The sequence below is a fragment of the Garra rufa genome, chromosome 1 (genome assembly GCF_049309525.1).
Source record: "Garra rufa chromosome 1, GarRuf1.0, whole genome shotgun sequence".
Taxonomy (NCBI): Eukaryota; Metazoa; Chordata; class Actinopteri; order Cypriniformes; family Cyprinidae; genus Garra; species Garra rufa.
In genome coordinates this window covers 20,380,168-20,393,610 of record NC_133361.1, presented here as the reverse complement: position 1 = coordinate 20,393,610, position 13,443 = coordinate 20,380,168, and the positions used below count along the sequence as shown (strand labels likewise).

At 36.7% G+C, this 13,443-nt stretch overlaps 2 protein-coding genes across 2 annotated transcripts in view; both read left to right on the top strand.

Annotated features, from left to right (window-relative positions):
• LOC141332094 (cytochrome P450 2K1-like) overlaps positions 1–13,443 on the top strand; it is a 393,810-nt gene that overhangs the window by 76,906 nt on the left and 303,461 nt on the right. The gene's annotated exons all lie outside the window — the stretch shown is intronic.
• LOC141332028 (cytochrome P450 2K6-like) lies at positions 4,537–12,233 on the top strand. The gene is made up of 9 exons (XM_073837110.1): positions 4,537–4,794; positions 7,986–8,148; positions 8,256–8,405; positions 8,488–8,648; positions 8,730–8,909; positions 10,402–10,543; positions 10,652–10,836; positions 10,920–11,061; positions 11,141–12,233. The coding sequence occupies exons 1-9, from the start codon at positions 4,585–4,587 to the stop codon at positions 11,332–11,334; spliced, it is 1,527 nt and encodes a 508-aa protein (XP_073693211.1). The 5' UTR covers positions 4,537–4,584; the 3' UTR covers positions 11,335–12,233.

Here is a 13,443-nt window from a genome sequence, read left to right as displayed (position 1 = left end):
ATCATGCGATTTACTTTTGTCTTCAGTTCAGTTTATGCATTATAACAAACCATCAGACAGAAAAGGGAGAATCTCTGGTCTAACCGTGCTTGTCAATCATTACATACTTTTTCAATGTATATTCATTTAACAGGAAATACATTCAAACCTCTCATGGATCATTAAACGTAACACGATATAACTTGAGTCAATCATAAATGTATAACTAGCACAGATGAAACTTTCAAACTCTGTTTTACCGGAGAATGCATCTTTAAATAACAAAACTAAGCAGCATTCCACACATGTAATGGCGGCCAATACCCGAAATCATACTCCGAATAAACATACTGTTACAACATTCATAACTTGGATTCCTAGTCTCAAAATAAAGAGCGAAATACGTTTCACACAGAAATTCCATAAACGATGAGTAATTAACAATATTTAAACACTTCTCGAAGAGCTGATAAAACATAGCCTACCTCTTACCGCCATTCCGCGAAAGGGGGCGCCCGGAAATTACATCAGCTCTACCCTCGCTCTTGCACATTATATAACTTGCGTGAACATTTTAGATAGATTAACAAATTCATAAAAAGGGAAAACAAAAACAATAATTCAGAAATACAAATACACCTATATAAAGAAATGAAAATGACACTTAAAATATTACGCTCACATACATCACTCATGCAATTTCTTCTAATGCAAATTTCAAAATAAAAGCCCCGTACATTAGTTAATAGTAATTTCAGTAATCTAGTGTGACAACATTACACTTGCCACACAAGCAAATACAAAGGGGGAATTTATTTTGCATTGTACCTTTCAAATAGCACTAGCAGAGGGAGACTGAGAGACAGAAGTGTGTCATAAATCAGAAAAATGGTATGGTATTTGTGACCCTGGACCACAAAACCAGTCTTAAGTCGCTGGGGTATATTTGTAGCAATAGCCAAAAATACATTGAATGGGTCAAAATGATTGATTTTTCTTTTATGCCAAAAATCATTAGGAAATTAAGTAAAGATCATGTTCCATTAAGATTTTTTGTAAAATTCCTACTATAAATATATCAAAATGTAATTTTTGATTAGTAATATGCATTGTTAAGAACTTAATTTGGACAACTTTAAAGGTGATTTTCTCAGTATTTTGATTTTTTTTGCACCCTCAGATTCCAGATTTTCAAATAGATGTATCTCGGCCAAATATGGTCCTATCCTAACAAACCATGCATCAGTAGAAAGCTTATTTATTGAGCTTTCATATGTTGTATACATCTCAGTTTTGTAAAATTTTACCTTATGACTGGTTTTGTGGTCCAGGGTCACATATAAGGTAGGTCTATATGGACTTGCAAGAATTAATGCATGCTTAAACTCTTACTAAGCAAAAACAAACTGTGATGTGTCCTACACATAATCAGTTACTGGAAACGTTAAACACAAAATAAAAAAGTGCTAGATTAAGTTAACATTAACCTACTATTTAAACAAAAACTGCAACATGTCGGTCTCTCTGTTGCCTGCCAGCCATGAAGGTCATTAAATTCGGGCCAACGGCTTGTGAATGATTCCACAGGTATATGCAGTAGTTGTCCAATTTAAACATGAATAGTACACCCGACCCCATAGGCTTGAGTTGAGTTCATGTTTGGCCTTACTACTACGCTAATGACCCTACGCTAATACATGGAGTAACACAAAATGCACAAAAATTAAAAAATGCTTTGAGGTTCCTAGAACAATTGATATGCAACATGCCTAGTCAAAGTTGGCAGGTAAAAGCCTTATTGGAGCTGTTTAAAGTATCCATGATGTGATCACAAATGGTTGCCCAAGTAACGTGGCACATGAATCAAAGCTCCAGAAGGTGTCTGTGGATCTGGCTGTGAGGTCTGGACACTGGAAGAACATTCAGGAGTCAGAATTGCAGTGGCTTTGGTTTCAGAAGCAGAAAAACCAGAGACACCAGCAGATCACTCACCTTTCCATTGTGACTGAAAACTTCTGCAAAACAAACTCAAAAAATATCAGCAACAGCTTAATCATTTATTAACCAATCAATTGAACTGAAATCAGACCTTTAGAAAGCAGACGTCATTGGGTTTCATCATCTCCGCTGTTGATCTCAAACAAAATCTGTTCTCAGGCTTTTTATTTTAAATTATATTTCCTTAGATTGCACTGAATATCAGCCATGGGATCACAAATAGACGGTAGCAGAAATGATTCAGTAGAATAATGATAAATACCAGTTTACACTATTTGACATCATTTTATCAGATTTGCAAGGTAAATAATTTATAAACAACACAGGAGAATACATTGTCTCTCTAAATTAGCTAACTGTTCATTGCAACTTCAAAATAAATGTTTAAGCCCTTGCTCTGAGTTGGCATGCTTTGAATATCAACATGTTCTTGTTAAAGAAATGACAGTGGCTGTAGTATTTCTATAATAAATAAGTGGCCAAATATAAAAAACGTAAGTGGACCATTTGAATGAAATGTTGTTAATACTAAACAGGGATTAAGTCGCTCTGCAAAATGAAAAAAACAAAAACAAAAAACAACATCAACAAAAAAAGAATGATATATGATTTATATTACATATTGAAAAATGCAAGTGAAAAAAAAAAGAAGCTATTATGAAAATGTGTCAGAGTCTTGGGGCCATTAGCAAAGGAAAATTGCATATGGGTCATTCCGTGTCAAATTAACCAAATTTCAGAAACTTCAGTATACAAAGCTGTATATAAAGTGACCAACATTTGGTTTTTCGACCACTGAAAACAATTAATATTCAACAATCTGAATATGGAGCTGCATTGAGGTCCCCATATCTAGCATCATATTGAGATATCTTTAATGCTTCTTCAGTTACAGACAAGCGAATTTTGGTAAAAGAATATTTATGGCACTCAAACAGATATGTTCAATGCAGTTTTTTTGGCAGGAGCAAATAAGATACATACTAATTTCAACATTATCTGTTCTTCAGACATTCCTCTATAATAAAAAAATAAATATCATCTGTGTGCAAAGTGACCCACATTTAGTTTTTGACCACTGCAAATGTTCACAGTTTACTCCTGGTGCCATATTGAACCTCCAGCATCTCTGGAACTAAACCGCACAGGGCCTTAAAAATAAAGCTGCCAAAAGGAAAGTTAATTAAGACTCAATATCTAAAAGGTTATTAAGATATCTTTAAAACGTATTAAGTTACAGGCATGAAAACTTTGGAGAAAAAACCTCAAAAGTGCCCTTTCTCCATTTTTGAATGACCACCATTGGCACAAAATGCAACAAAATGGCCAAAGCCAACAAATTTTACAAATATGATGATGTGATCTTTCTGAAGTCCTTTTTAGACCTCTATAATTTGACTCTTGATTTTCAAATTTTGACCCCCTCTACAAAATACTGGATCAATAAATATGCATCCATGATATTTAATATTTCGGCTTTCATTACTGTAGAGCCGAGAACCTCTGGTTGAGTTGATACAGAATGACCCATATGTTCAGTAAGTTGTGTCTTCATGAGACTCAAAGGTCACTAAAATGTAAATGAGCTTAGAGTTCTGCTGATGTATGGAAAACTCTTAAGGTGAACACTAGCATATTGACCTATGTAAAAACTACTGAAGTCATCTGTATAGACCAAAAATGACAGACTGATTAAAACTTGTCCGCAGACCGGACTGAGAGACCAGCCAATTAGCTCCGTTTTTTTTTTTTTTTTTTTTTTTAACAGCAGGACAAATCTTGTTGCATGAGTGCAAACCACAGTAACACATTAGATTTATGTTACATCCGTTTGTATTTATTTACATATGCAGAGATACAGTATATGAAATGTAGCAGAAAGAAAAAAGAAACGAGCAAAAATGAACACACAAGCAAATCAGCTACCAGTATTTTCAGCTTTCAGGTTTTTTTCAGCAGGGATGTCTTTGTTTATTCTTTATGAACTTTTAAACTTGGATAAACATGATTGTATAATCATGTGATAAACCATAAAAGGGAACAAGTTGTTCCCCTGAAACGGTTCTGTTTTGTAGCTGCCCCAGAAATTCAGGTCAGTGTTCAAAGGGCGCTGTGGAAGATTGCTTGATATAAAACCATAAAACAAGCACTTATGAATAAAGTTGATGAATTTAATGAACTATTATTTTTAGCAAACGTATTATGCAAGGCAACATATTATGCAAAATCTCCTATGCAAAGCAATTTTATGTAAATTCTCGCAGGGACAGTTTAATTAGGAATGGGTTTATGAACAGTTTACAAGTAAATTCCATTTATTTGTGTTTCAAAAATAAAGTTATGTGTTTTTTGCATTTATATTTTATGTGCTAAAATTATAATTAGGGTTAGCCTAAATGTTTCATTATTGTACCTGTGACAGTGATGTGACTTTTCCTCATTTGGATCTGTTCCCATATGCTTTGTTTCTGTGCAAAAGGTTGCCCTGTTTTTTCTTATGGCCCCTCCTAAAGTTTATCTACAAAGTACATAAGAGCAAGACTGCAACCCCCATCAGATTCAAATGAGTGATTGATTTGTGTATGTGCATGGTGGAGGTCTCCAACTATGTCTTTAACAGAAGCCTTACTCTCGCAGGGCCCCAGCACAGGTACAGTATTTGGTGCCCTGTTAGTGTGTTTGGTTATATATCTGTTCACCATCAGCTCCAGCTCTCAGGATAAGGAACATAAATATCCTCCTGGACCCAAACCGCTGCCGCTGCTGGGAAACCTGCACACGCTTGACCTCAAGAAAACCTACTTGAGCCTTTGCGAGGTGAGCAAAAATGTTTAAATGAGAGGATTTTTATTTTTCATGATCCAATCTATTATGTTTTAACTTTATATGTGACCCTGGACCACAAAACGTAAGATTTTTAAAATTACATATATTTTTTTAATGCCAAAAATAATTTCAAATAGTTGTATCTCTGCCAAATATTGTCAAGCCATACACCAATGGGAAGCTTTCAGATTATGTATAATTCTCGATTTAAAAAAAAAAAAAAATACCCCTATGACTGGTTTTGTGGTCCAGAGTCACATATACAAACAGAAGTAGGTTTATATCAAGGGAGTGACAAGGGAGGAAAGGCAAATTAGGCATTAGATAGATAGAGACTGTTAAATTATAGTCATGATGATCACCACCTTTTTAATGCATTATGTATTTATACAGTACATAAGCATTTTAAAATGTTCAGGTAAAAATCTATATTTGATTATCATACAAATAGTTTCTAAAGCTTTTTTGTAAAGCATATTAGTCAACTGTTTATGATAGAAATGTTGAATGACCGACGGCAGTGAGGAAAAAAATGATTTGATCCCCTGCTGATTTTGACAAAAAAAAAAAGATCAGTCTATAATTAGGAAAACATATAAATTGATTTGCATTTTAATGACTGAAATAAGTATTTGATCCCCTATCAAACAGCAAGATTTCTGGCTCTCAGGTGTCTTTTTTACAGGTAATAAACTGAGATTAGGAGCATTCTCTTAAAGGGAGTGCTCCAAATCTCAGTTTATTACCTGTATAAAAGTCAGAGCTTCACAGAAGCAATCAATCAGATTCCAAACTCTCCACCATGGCCCAGACCAAAGAGCTGTCCAAGGATGTCAGGGACAAAATTGTAGATCTACACAAGGCTGGAATGGGCTACATGTGTACAGCCCCGTCTAAAGTTAGCCAAGGAACATCTGAATGATTCAGAGGAGATCTGGGTGAAAGTGTTGTTGTCAGATGAGCAGTGTTGTTTTTGACAACCATCTTAGATTTTGTCTTAGTCTTAGTCTTTTGGACTAAAATGCTTATTAGTTTTAGTCCAATTTTAGTCACTTCTATATGTGATAGTTTTAGTCCAATTTTAGTCGACGAAAAGTCAAAAAGGTTTTAGTCTAGTTTTAGTCAAAAAAAAGAGGAAAAAGTAGTCTTTTAACAAATTATTGTAGGTCAGTAAGTATTTTGCTGTAGGGTATAGTCACTTATAAGTTGTGAAAATAGCAGATCTATAGTTCAACACAATGTGAGCTTCCGGATCGACTATTTTCACCAATAATTACAATAATGAAGGAATGGTTTTTGACATAAAAGACATATTTGAAATACACCCATAGGTCCTCTCGCCGTTTGCGACCACCCATCATGGTCTGTCTGTCTAACAATGTGCCAACAATGTGACGTGTTGAGCACGTTGTGCGCTGCACACCAGGTGGTGGGCGTAACCAAACATGGATAGAATGCTAAAACGGCTTGCTATACTAGTATGGCAAAGAGTATTTAATGCTAATACGGCTTGCCATAGCGGCAGATAATTTTTAGGTTGTAATTGGCATGCACAATAAGCAGAAATGTCATGCATTTTAAACATCTGACGGACCACCCACTAACATTTTCGTCTATTCTCGTCTCGTCAACGAAAACTCACACATGTCTCGTCATGTTTTAGTCATTAACGAGCCATTTTTACCTCGTCATCGTCTCGTTATCGTCATGAAAAAAAGTGGCGTCAACGAATTGATTTCGTCATCGTCAGCGAAAACAACACTGCAGATGAGACCAAAATCGAGCTCTTTGGCATCAACTCAACTCGCCGTGTTTGGAGGAGGAGGAATGCTGCCAATGACCCCAAGAACACCATCAAACATGGAGGTGGAAGCATTATGCTTTGGGGGTGTTTTTCTGCTAAGGGGATAGGACAGCTCCACCACATCAAAGAGATGATGAATGGGGCCATGTACCGTCAGGACCAGGGCTTTAAACAAGCCAGGGCATTGAAAATAGGAAGTGAATGGGTATTCCAGCATGACAATGACCCAAAACACACAGCCAAGGCAACAAAGGAGTGGCTCAAGAAGCACATTAAAGTCCTGGAGTGGCCTACCCTGGTGAAAAAACCAGCTAAAACCAGCCTAGGCTGGTTGGCTGGTTTTAGCTGGTCAACCAGCCTGGTTTTAGCTGGTCGGCAGGCTGGTTTTAGAGGGGTTTTGGCCTTTTTTGGACCAGCTAAAACCAGCTACTTCCAGCTTAAACCAGCCAATACCAGCCAACCAGCCTAGGCTGGTTTTAGCTGTTTTTTTCAGCAGGGTAATCAGTCTCCAGACCTTAATCTCATTGAAAATCTGTGAAGGGATCTGAAGGTTTGAGTTGCCAAACATCAGCCTCAAAACCGTAATGACTTGGAGAGGATCTGCAAAGAGGAGTGGGACAAAATCCCTCCTGAGATGTGTGTCCTGAAACGTCTGACCTCTGTGATTGCCAACAAGGGTTTTGCCACAACATAATAAGTCATGTTTAACAAAGGGGTTAATAATAAATACTTTTTTCACTCATTAAAATGCTAATCAATTGATAACTTTTCTGAAATGTGTTTTTGTTGTTATTCTGTCTTTTTTGCCGTTCAAATAAACCTACCATTAAAATTGTAGACTGATCATTTCTTTGTTAGTGGGCAAACATACAAAATCAGCAGGGGATCAAATCATTTTTTTCCTCACTGTTCCTTTAAACGCAAAGGATGGTCAAGTGCCTAAAACTTTTAACAGTACTGTAGCTTTAAGGGTAGGTTTCTTGAAGCATTTTGGAGATGTTGTCACAGTTCTTCTGGATTTAGTCTGTCTCAGTTTGCTTTGTATTTTAATGTCATTCCAGACGGATTGGATGACGATGAGATCAGATCTCTGTGTGGAGCACTGGCTGTTGTCAGTCCTTGTGCAAACAAAAATCTCACTGGATTATTACAATTAATGGCAAAATTGATGTTTGGACATGTAAACTGATATTTCCTACTGAGACACAACAGCAAAAGATATAAATAACTGACTTAAAACCTTTTTTTAGCTGGTGAAAATACTAGTGTTCTAATAATTTTGAGATATGAGATTTTAGGATTTGGGACAAAACAAAGTGTTATTCATGATAACAGAGACATATATTCATGGCTTTTCTTTATCTCTTCTGTCTTACAGCTGGCGAAACAATATGGATCAATTTACACTGTGTACTTTGGCCCCAGAAAAGTGGTGATATTGTCAGGATACAAGATCATCAAGCAAGCACTAGTGAACCTTTCAGAGGAGTTTGGAGACAGAGATATTACACCTATATTTCATGATTTTAATCAGGGATATGGTAAGAAGGATCTTCAGATGATCCTTTCATCATTTAATAAACACATATAAATTCAGCACTTAAAGTAAAGTCCACTTTGAAGTAATGGATAAATTATCCCTCTATAGGGATTGCATTTTCCAATGGTGAAAACTGGAAGGAAATGAGACGCTTTTCCCTCGCAAACCTGCGAGACTTCGGAATGGGCAAGAAAAGAAGCGAAGAGATTATCACTGCAGAAGCGCAACATTTGAAAGAGGAATTTGAGAAGTCTGACGGTAAAACCGCAAAGCACAAGGACAAGGCAATGCTGTGACTGAAACAGATTTGTATATTAACATCTTGCTCACCCACGTGCAGGAAAACCATTTGAAACAACTCTGCCCATTGCCTTGGCTGTTTCAAACATCATCTGTGCCATTGTCTACAGCACCAGATTTGAGTATAGCAACACTAAGTTACATCACATGGTCAAACGAGCTTATGAAAACATGAAGATGACTGGATCAGCTTCAGTTCAGGTACACAGATATTTTTAACACATTATTTTGGAATCGAGGTACATGTACATTGGTACATTATGCAGTTTTGCTTGTTTGCAGCTCTACAACATGTTTCCTTGGATTCGTCCTTTTGTGCCAAATCAGAAACGTATTGTGAGCAACCTCAAAGAAACGTTAAGACAGAACGAGGAAATAATTAATGGTCTGAGGAAGACTCTCAATCCTCAGGACCCCAGAGGAATCGCTGACTGTTTCCTGATACGACAACAAAAAGACGAGGTACTGTCCATAGTTTTAAAGGTGCCATAGAATGGAAAACTGTATTTACTGTGGCATAGTTAAATAATAACAGTTCTGTACATCTGCATGAGACCAAAGACTATAGAATACCAACCAAAGACATGTCACTCGTGTAGTTTTGAATGGGGAAAAATGCAACGGTCATCATGGCCGCGAAGCTCCGCCTTCTTAGTGAAAGAGCCAATCGTTGATTAATAAAGTCAGCGCGTCACTGCAGCTGACGTTAGAAGTCCCGGTTGCTATAGAAACAATCGGCGCTCTGAGACGTGAGCTCAGTACTGCGCATGCGCACTGGCTCATTTAGCCAGAAAAATAAGCGTTTTTTAACGCTATTGGAGCACAAGGAACCATATTTATGAGGCAGTTCTTGTTGGATTTCTTTGCAGATTTAAAATATGAAATTTAATCGTGAGGTTGGTGAACAGTTTTGGAGAATTTGATGTTTCCCCATTCAAAGAGATAGGAGCTGCACTTGCCTGCCCGAGTAGCGTTTCAAAGATGGCCGCCGAGTGACATGACTTGTCTTAAAAGGACTTTGATGAGACTCAAACATCATTGCTTCCTCCTTATATAAATCTGGTGTTTACAAAAGACCACTAAAACAGAGGCCAATATTAATATAACACTGTCTATGACATTCTAGTCTGGATCATTAATAGTTAGGCCACCGACATTTGCATAGCCGAATCATCAGGCGTTCTGCAGGTAGGCTATTTTGAAAAAAAAAACAAACAGCGAGGACAATAGCGAAAATGGCAGATCACGAAAATAAATGTTATGTTCCTGGTTGTGCAGGGGATGTGAAGTGCAGGGATGGGTTGGTGTCTGTACTTAGAAAGGCACAGAAAACAAACAACGGGTTCTCATAAAATAACGCAAGCCGCTAAAACCACATGGTTAGCTACTTGCTAGCACTAGCCTGTTACATTGCAGTACATACGATTTTACTTACCACATAAACAGCAAAAGGACAGATGACTGCGAGGATAATGGCGAATGATTCGACAATCCTGAGCCATCACTGACAAGCATCTAAACTTAGCACACTCGTTCGCAAATATCAAAAGTGAAAGTAAAAAGTGATCTTGCGTTCAAAACAGCAGTTTCATAGTAATAGTGGCTCGAGGTCTCTGATTACATATATATTTTCCTCCATGTGTTTCCTTCCTGCTGTGTGAACTACTGAAATGAGCCGCCAATCAGAGCAGAGCTCATCATTATTATTCACAAACCTTCCAAGTAACGTAATAACAGACCATTTCATTCTAGGGACAAATCCTAGGGTTGTAAAAGGACTTATAAAACGGTTTCTGTAAAATTTTTGTCCTTACCTAAGCCATATAACTTCTATGTAGATATCAGAGAACAAATAAACATATTGTAACAATGCATTCTATTGCACCTTCAATTGAAAAAAGATTTGTAATTATATCCTGACATCTTTTGGCTTTCACCTTCATGATTTCTGCAGGAATCTGGCAAGACAGACTCTTTTTACAATGCAAATAATTTGCGTTGTACAATGAACAACCTGTTTGGTGCTGGTACCGACACTACTGCCACTACGCTACGCTGGGGTCTACTGCTCATGGTCAAATACCCTGAAATACAAGGTATGGCTGCATCTAAATATATTTTGAATGTCCACAAATCCATGCTAAGTGTCAATTAATGACATTAGAAACTCTCATACTGTGGTCTTTCTTGCTCATTTAACATAGTCAAGGTTCAAGACGAGATTGACAGAGTGATCGGTGGACGTCAGCCAATGGCGGAAGACAGGAAGAACTTACCATTTACAGATGCTGTGATCCATGAAATCCAGAGATTTGCAGACGTGGCACCCCTTGGTGCCCCCCGTCAGACCACCTGTGATGTTCATCTGAACGGATACCTCATCAAGAAGGTCTGGCTCCAGTAAGAGCATGCAATGTTCTCGAATATGTGTTTGCACCATGTATCACTGATCATCTGTGTTGTTTTGCGCAGGGTACCAGTGTGTGGCCACTACTAGTGTCTGCACTGAGGGATGAAAATGAGTGGGAAACTCCTGACAGCTTCAACCCAGGACACTTCCTAAACAAGCAGGGCCAGTTTGTCAAAAAGGATGCCTTCATACCCTTCTCTGCAGGTGCTTTGGACTTCAAATTCACTACTTATTGTGCCATCACAGATGCTTTTGGTAATCTTCCAGTTGTTCTTGTTCTTAGGGCGCAGGGCTTGTCCTGGAGAGAGTTTGGCCAGGATGGAGCTCTTCTTGTTCTTCACCTCCCTCCTTCAGTATTTCCGCTTCACTCCTCCTCCTGGAGTCTCTGAGGATGATGTGGATCTCACTCCAGTCGTTGGCTTCACTCTGAATCCGCCCATACACAAACTGTGTGCAGTCAAACGGTCTCATATATAAGCTGTTTAATGTCACTTTTTTGTATCAAGTTAGTTTAGTTTTTCAATTTTGCGTTTGTTTCTTGAAAATTTGGCAAAAACATGTCCCACCAAGAAAAGTGCTCATTGGAAATGAAGAACATTTTCATAAATCAAAAGAATCAAGATTATAATCAGAGGGTCAGTTTCACATATGTAAGGTTCTTTTATAGTTTTATTTTAATTTTGTATTAATTTAATTATCAAATCTGGCCCATTGCCTACAAAATCACTTGTCCTCAGATAGGAGATAATCATTTCAGCTTGATTAAAAAAGCAAAAAGTAATCATTTAATTGAATAATATTTTTACTATATGAAAGAGTACATTGTAATATGTATCAAAAATTACAAACACTGTGTTTTGAATAATATTTACAATTATTTTTTGGTTGCACAAAATGTGTCCCACATATGCGTCACCACCGTCAGATATTTATAAAAAGCAATAAAATCAGGCAACTACAAGGTCAACTGCATTCCTGAGGACCACATTATCAAATCTTCAGCTCTGCTGCATGCTTCAAGATCAGCCAAGCTCCTGTAAATATGCAATTTTCTCTTAAACTAGTTCATATTTTTGGACACTGCTACTGTGGCAACCATAACATGTCAACACCGTCTCTTTTGTATAAATAATATTAGATTTGATTATGACATAAATGTATACTTTTTAAAAACAAGTCTGAAGTAGCTAGCAACAGAGTGGAAACAAGATGGCTAATGTGAACAACTAATGCATATCATGGGAAATAGTAGGTTTTTGTCACCACCGTCAGGTTTTCTGTCTGTCGGTGTTAAAATATTTGAAAAATGTTTTATCACAGTGCTCAGGATTGTTATTTGTTGGACCAAATAGTTAAATAAAGTTGTTAAACAAGAAGCCGTTGACTTGAGTGGTATACATTTTGGAATTTTATGTTGTAATGAGGCCACTGTCACCACCGTCAGATTAGTGTCACCACCGTCAGAGGGAGTTTTAATTTTTTTAAATAAATATGCATACAATATATTTTGTCAGTGCTGCTGAGTTATTAAAGTAATAGTCTCTTTTAATACAAAAATACGTTTGTTAAATAAAAAACATTTTTTGTTTGATTTAAGCAAAAAGTAAACGTTGTAAAACGCTAAAAAGTAAAACGCCTATTTTATGAAAAAAAAAATACAAAATGGGGAGGTGACACCAGTACATTGCTGAAAAGCTAAGACCTTGGTCTATAATAATATACATTCAGATGGTGTAATTAAAAAATTAAATTAAAACCTGTTTTATCCAAATTCCCAAGAATCCTCAATGTTTATCACTTTTTAGATAAATAACTATAGTGCCTTTGCTCTTCTTTAAGAGCATGCTAAATATGTAAATACATTTATCCCATCATGCAAATGTTGTTAGTAATGTATAAAACTGGAAACATGGAAACAATGTTAAAAATTGCCTACAGTTGGTTCATATAGCCACCTTTACAAAAATTAACCATGGTTTAACTATTAACCATGCTTTTGGGGTTTAATTTGTAGTAAAACGATCCCAGCAGGCTCCGGACAGCAATGTAACGTCAGGTTGACATTGTATGTGACGTCGGACAGACTTTGCATTTTGGTTGAGAATGAAAATCGAGTTGAAGTCGGTATTTGACGTTAATTTGACGTTGACTTAACGTTGGATTTCGATTACACAACCTAAAAAAAATATGATTGGTATTGGACATCAAATTAACATTGACATTAGACATTGAATTGACATAGAATTTGGTCACCTGACGTTGCAACTGAAATTTAACCAATGTCTTATGTTATGATGCTGTGTGCCTGCTGGGATGGTTAATTTATAAAACGACCCATCTGGGTCTTTCGGTATCTTTTTCTAATGCAAACGTTTTTGCTGCTATTAATTCATTAAAAATATGTCATTCAAATATGTAAATGTATTTTTTTAAAACAAATTATTTCCTTTATGTCGTATGAGACATTTACAATGTGTTGATGTGTTTAATAGACAAATGTTTTGTGCCCTGTATAGTCATATTTAATTCTAAACAGTACAATACTTCTTGGTCCGTCTGAGGAAATGCAATTGTTTCGCATATAGT

Coding starts and splice junctions, on each gene's coding strand:
- LOC141332028 (XM_073837110.1), top strand. CDS start 4,585: ATGTCTTTAACAGAAGCCTTACTCTCGCAGGGCCCCAGCACAGGTACA. Junction 8,649..8,729: donor CTGGATCAGCTTCAGTTCAG/GTACACAGATAT, acceptor GCTTGTTTGCAG/CTCTACAACATGTTTCCTTG. Junction 8,910..10,401: donor TACGACAACAAAAAGACGAG/GTACTGTCCATA, acceptor TGATTTCTGCAG/GAATCTGGCAAGACAGACTC.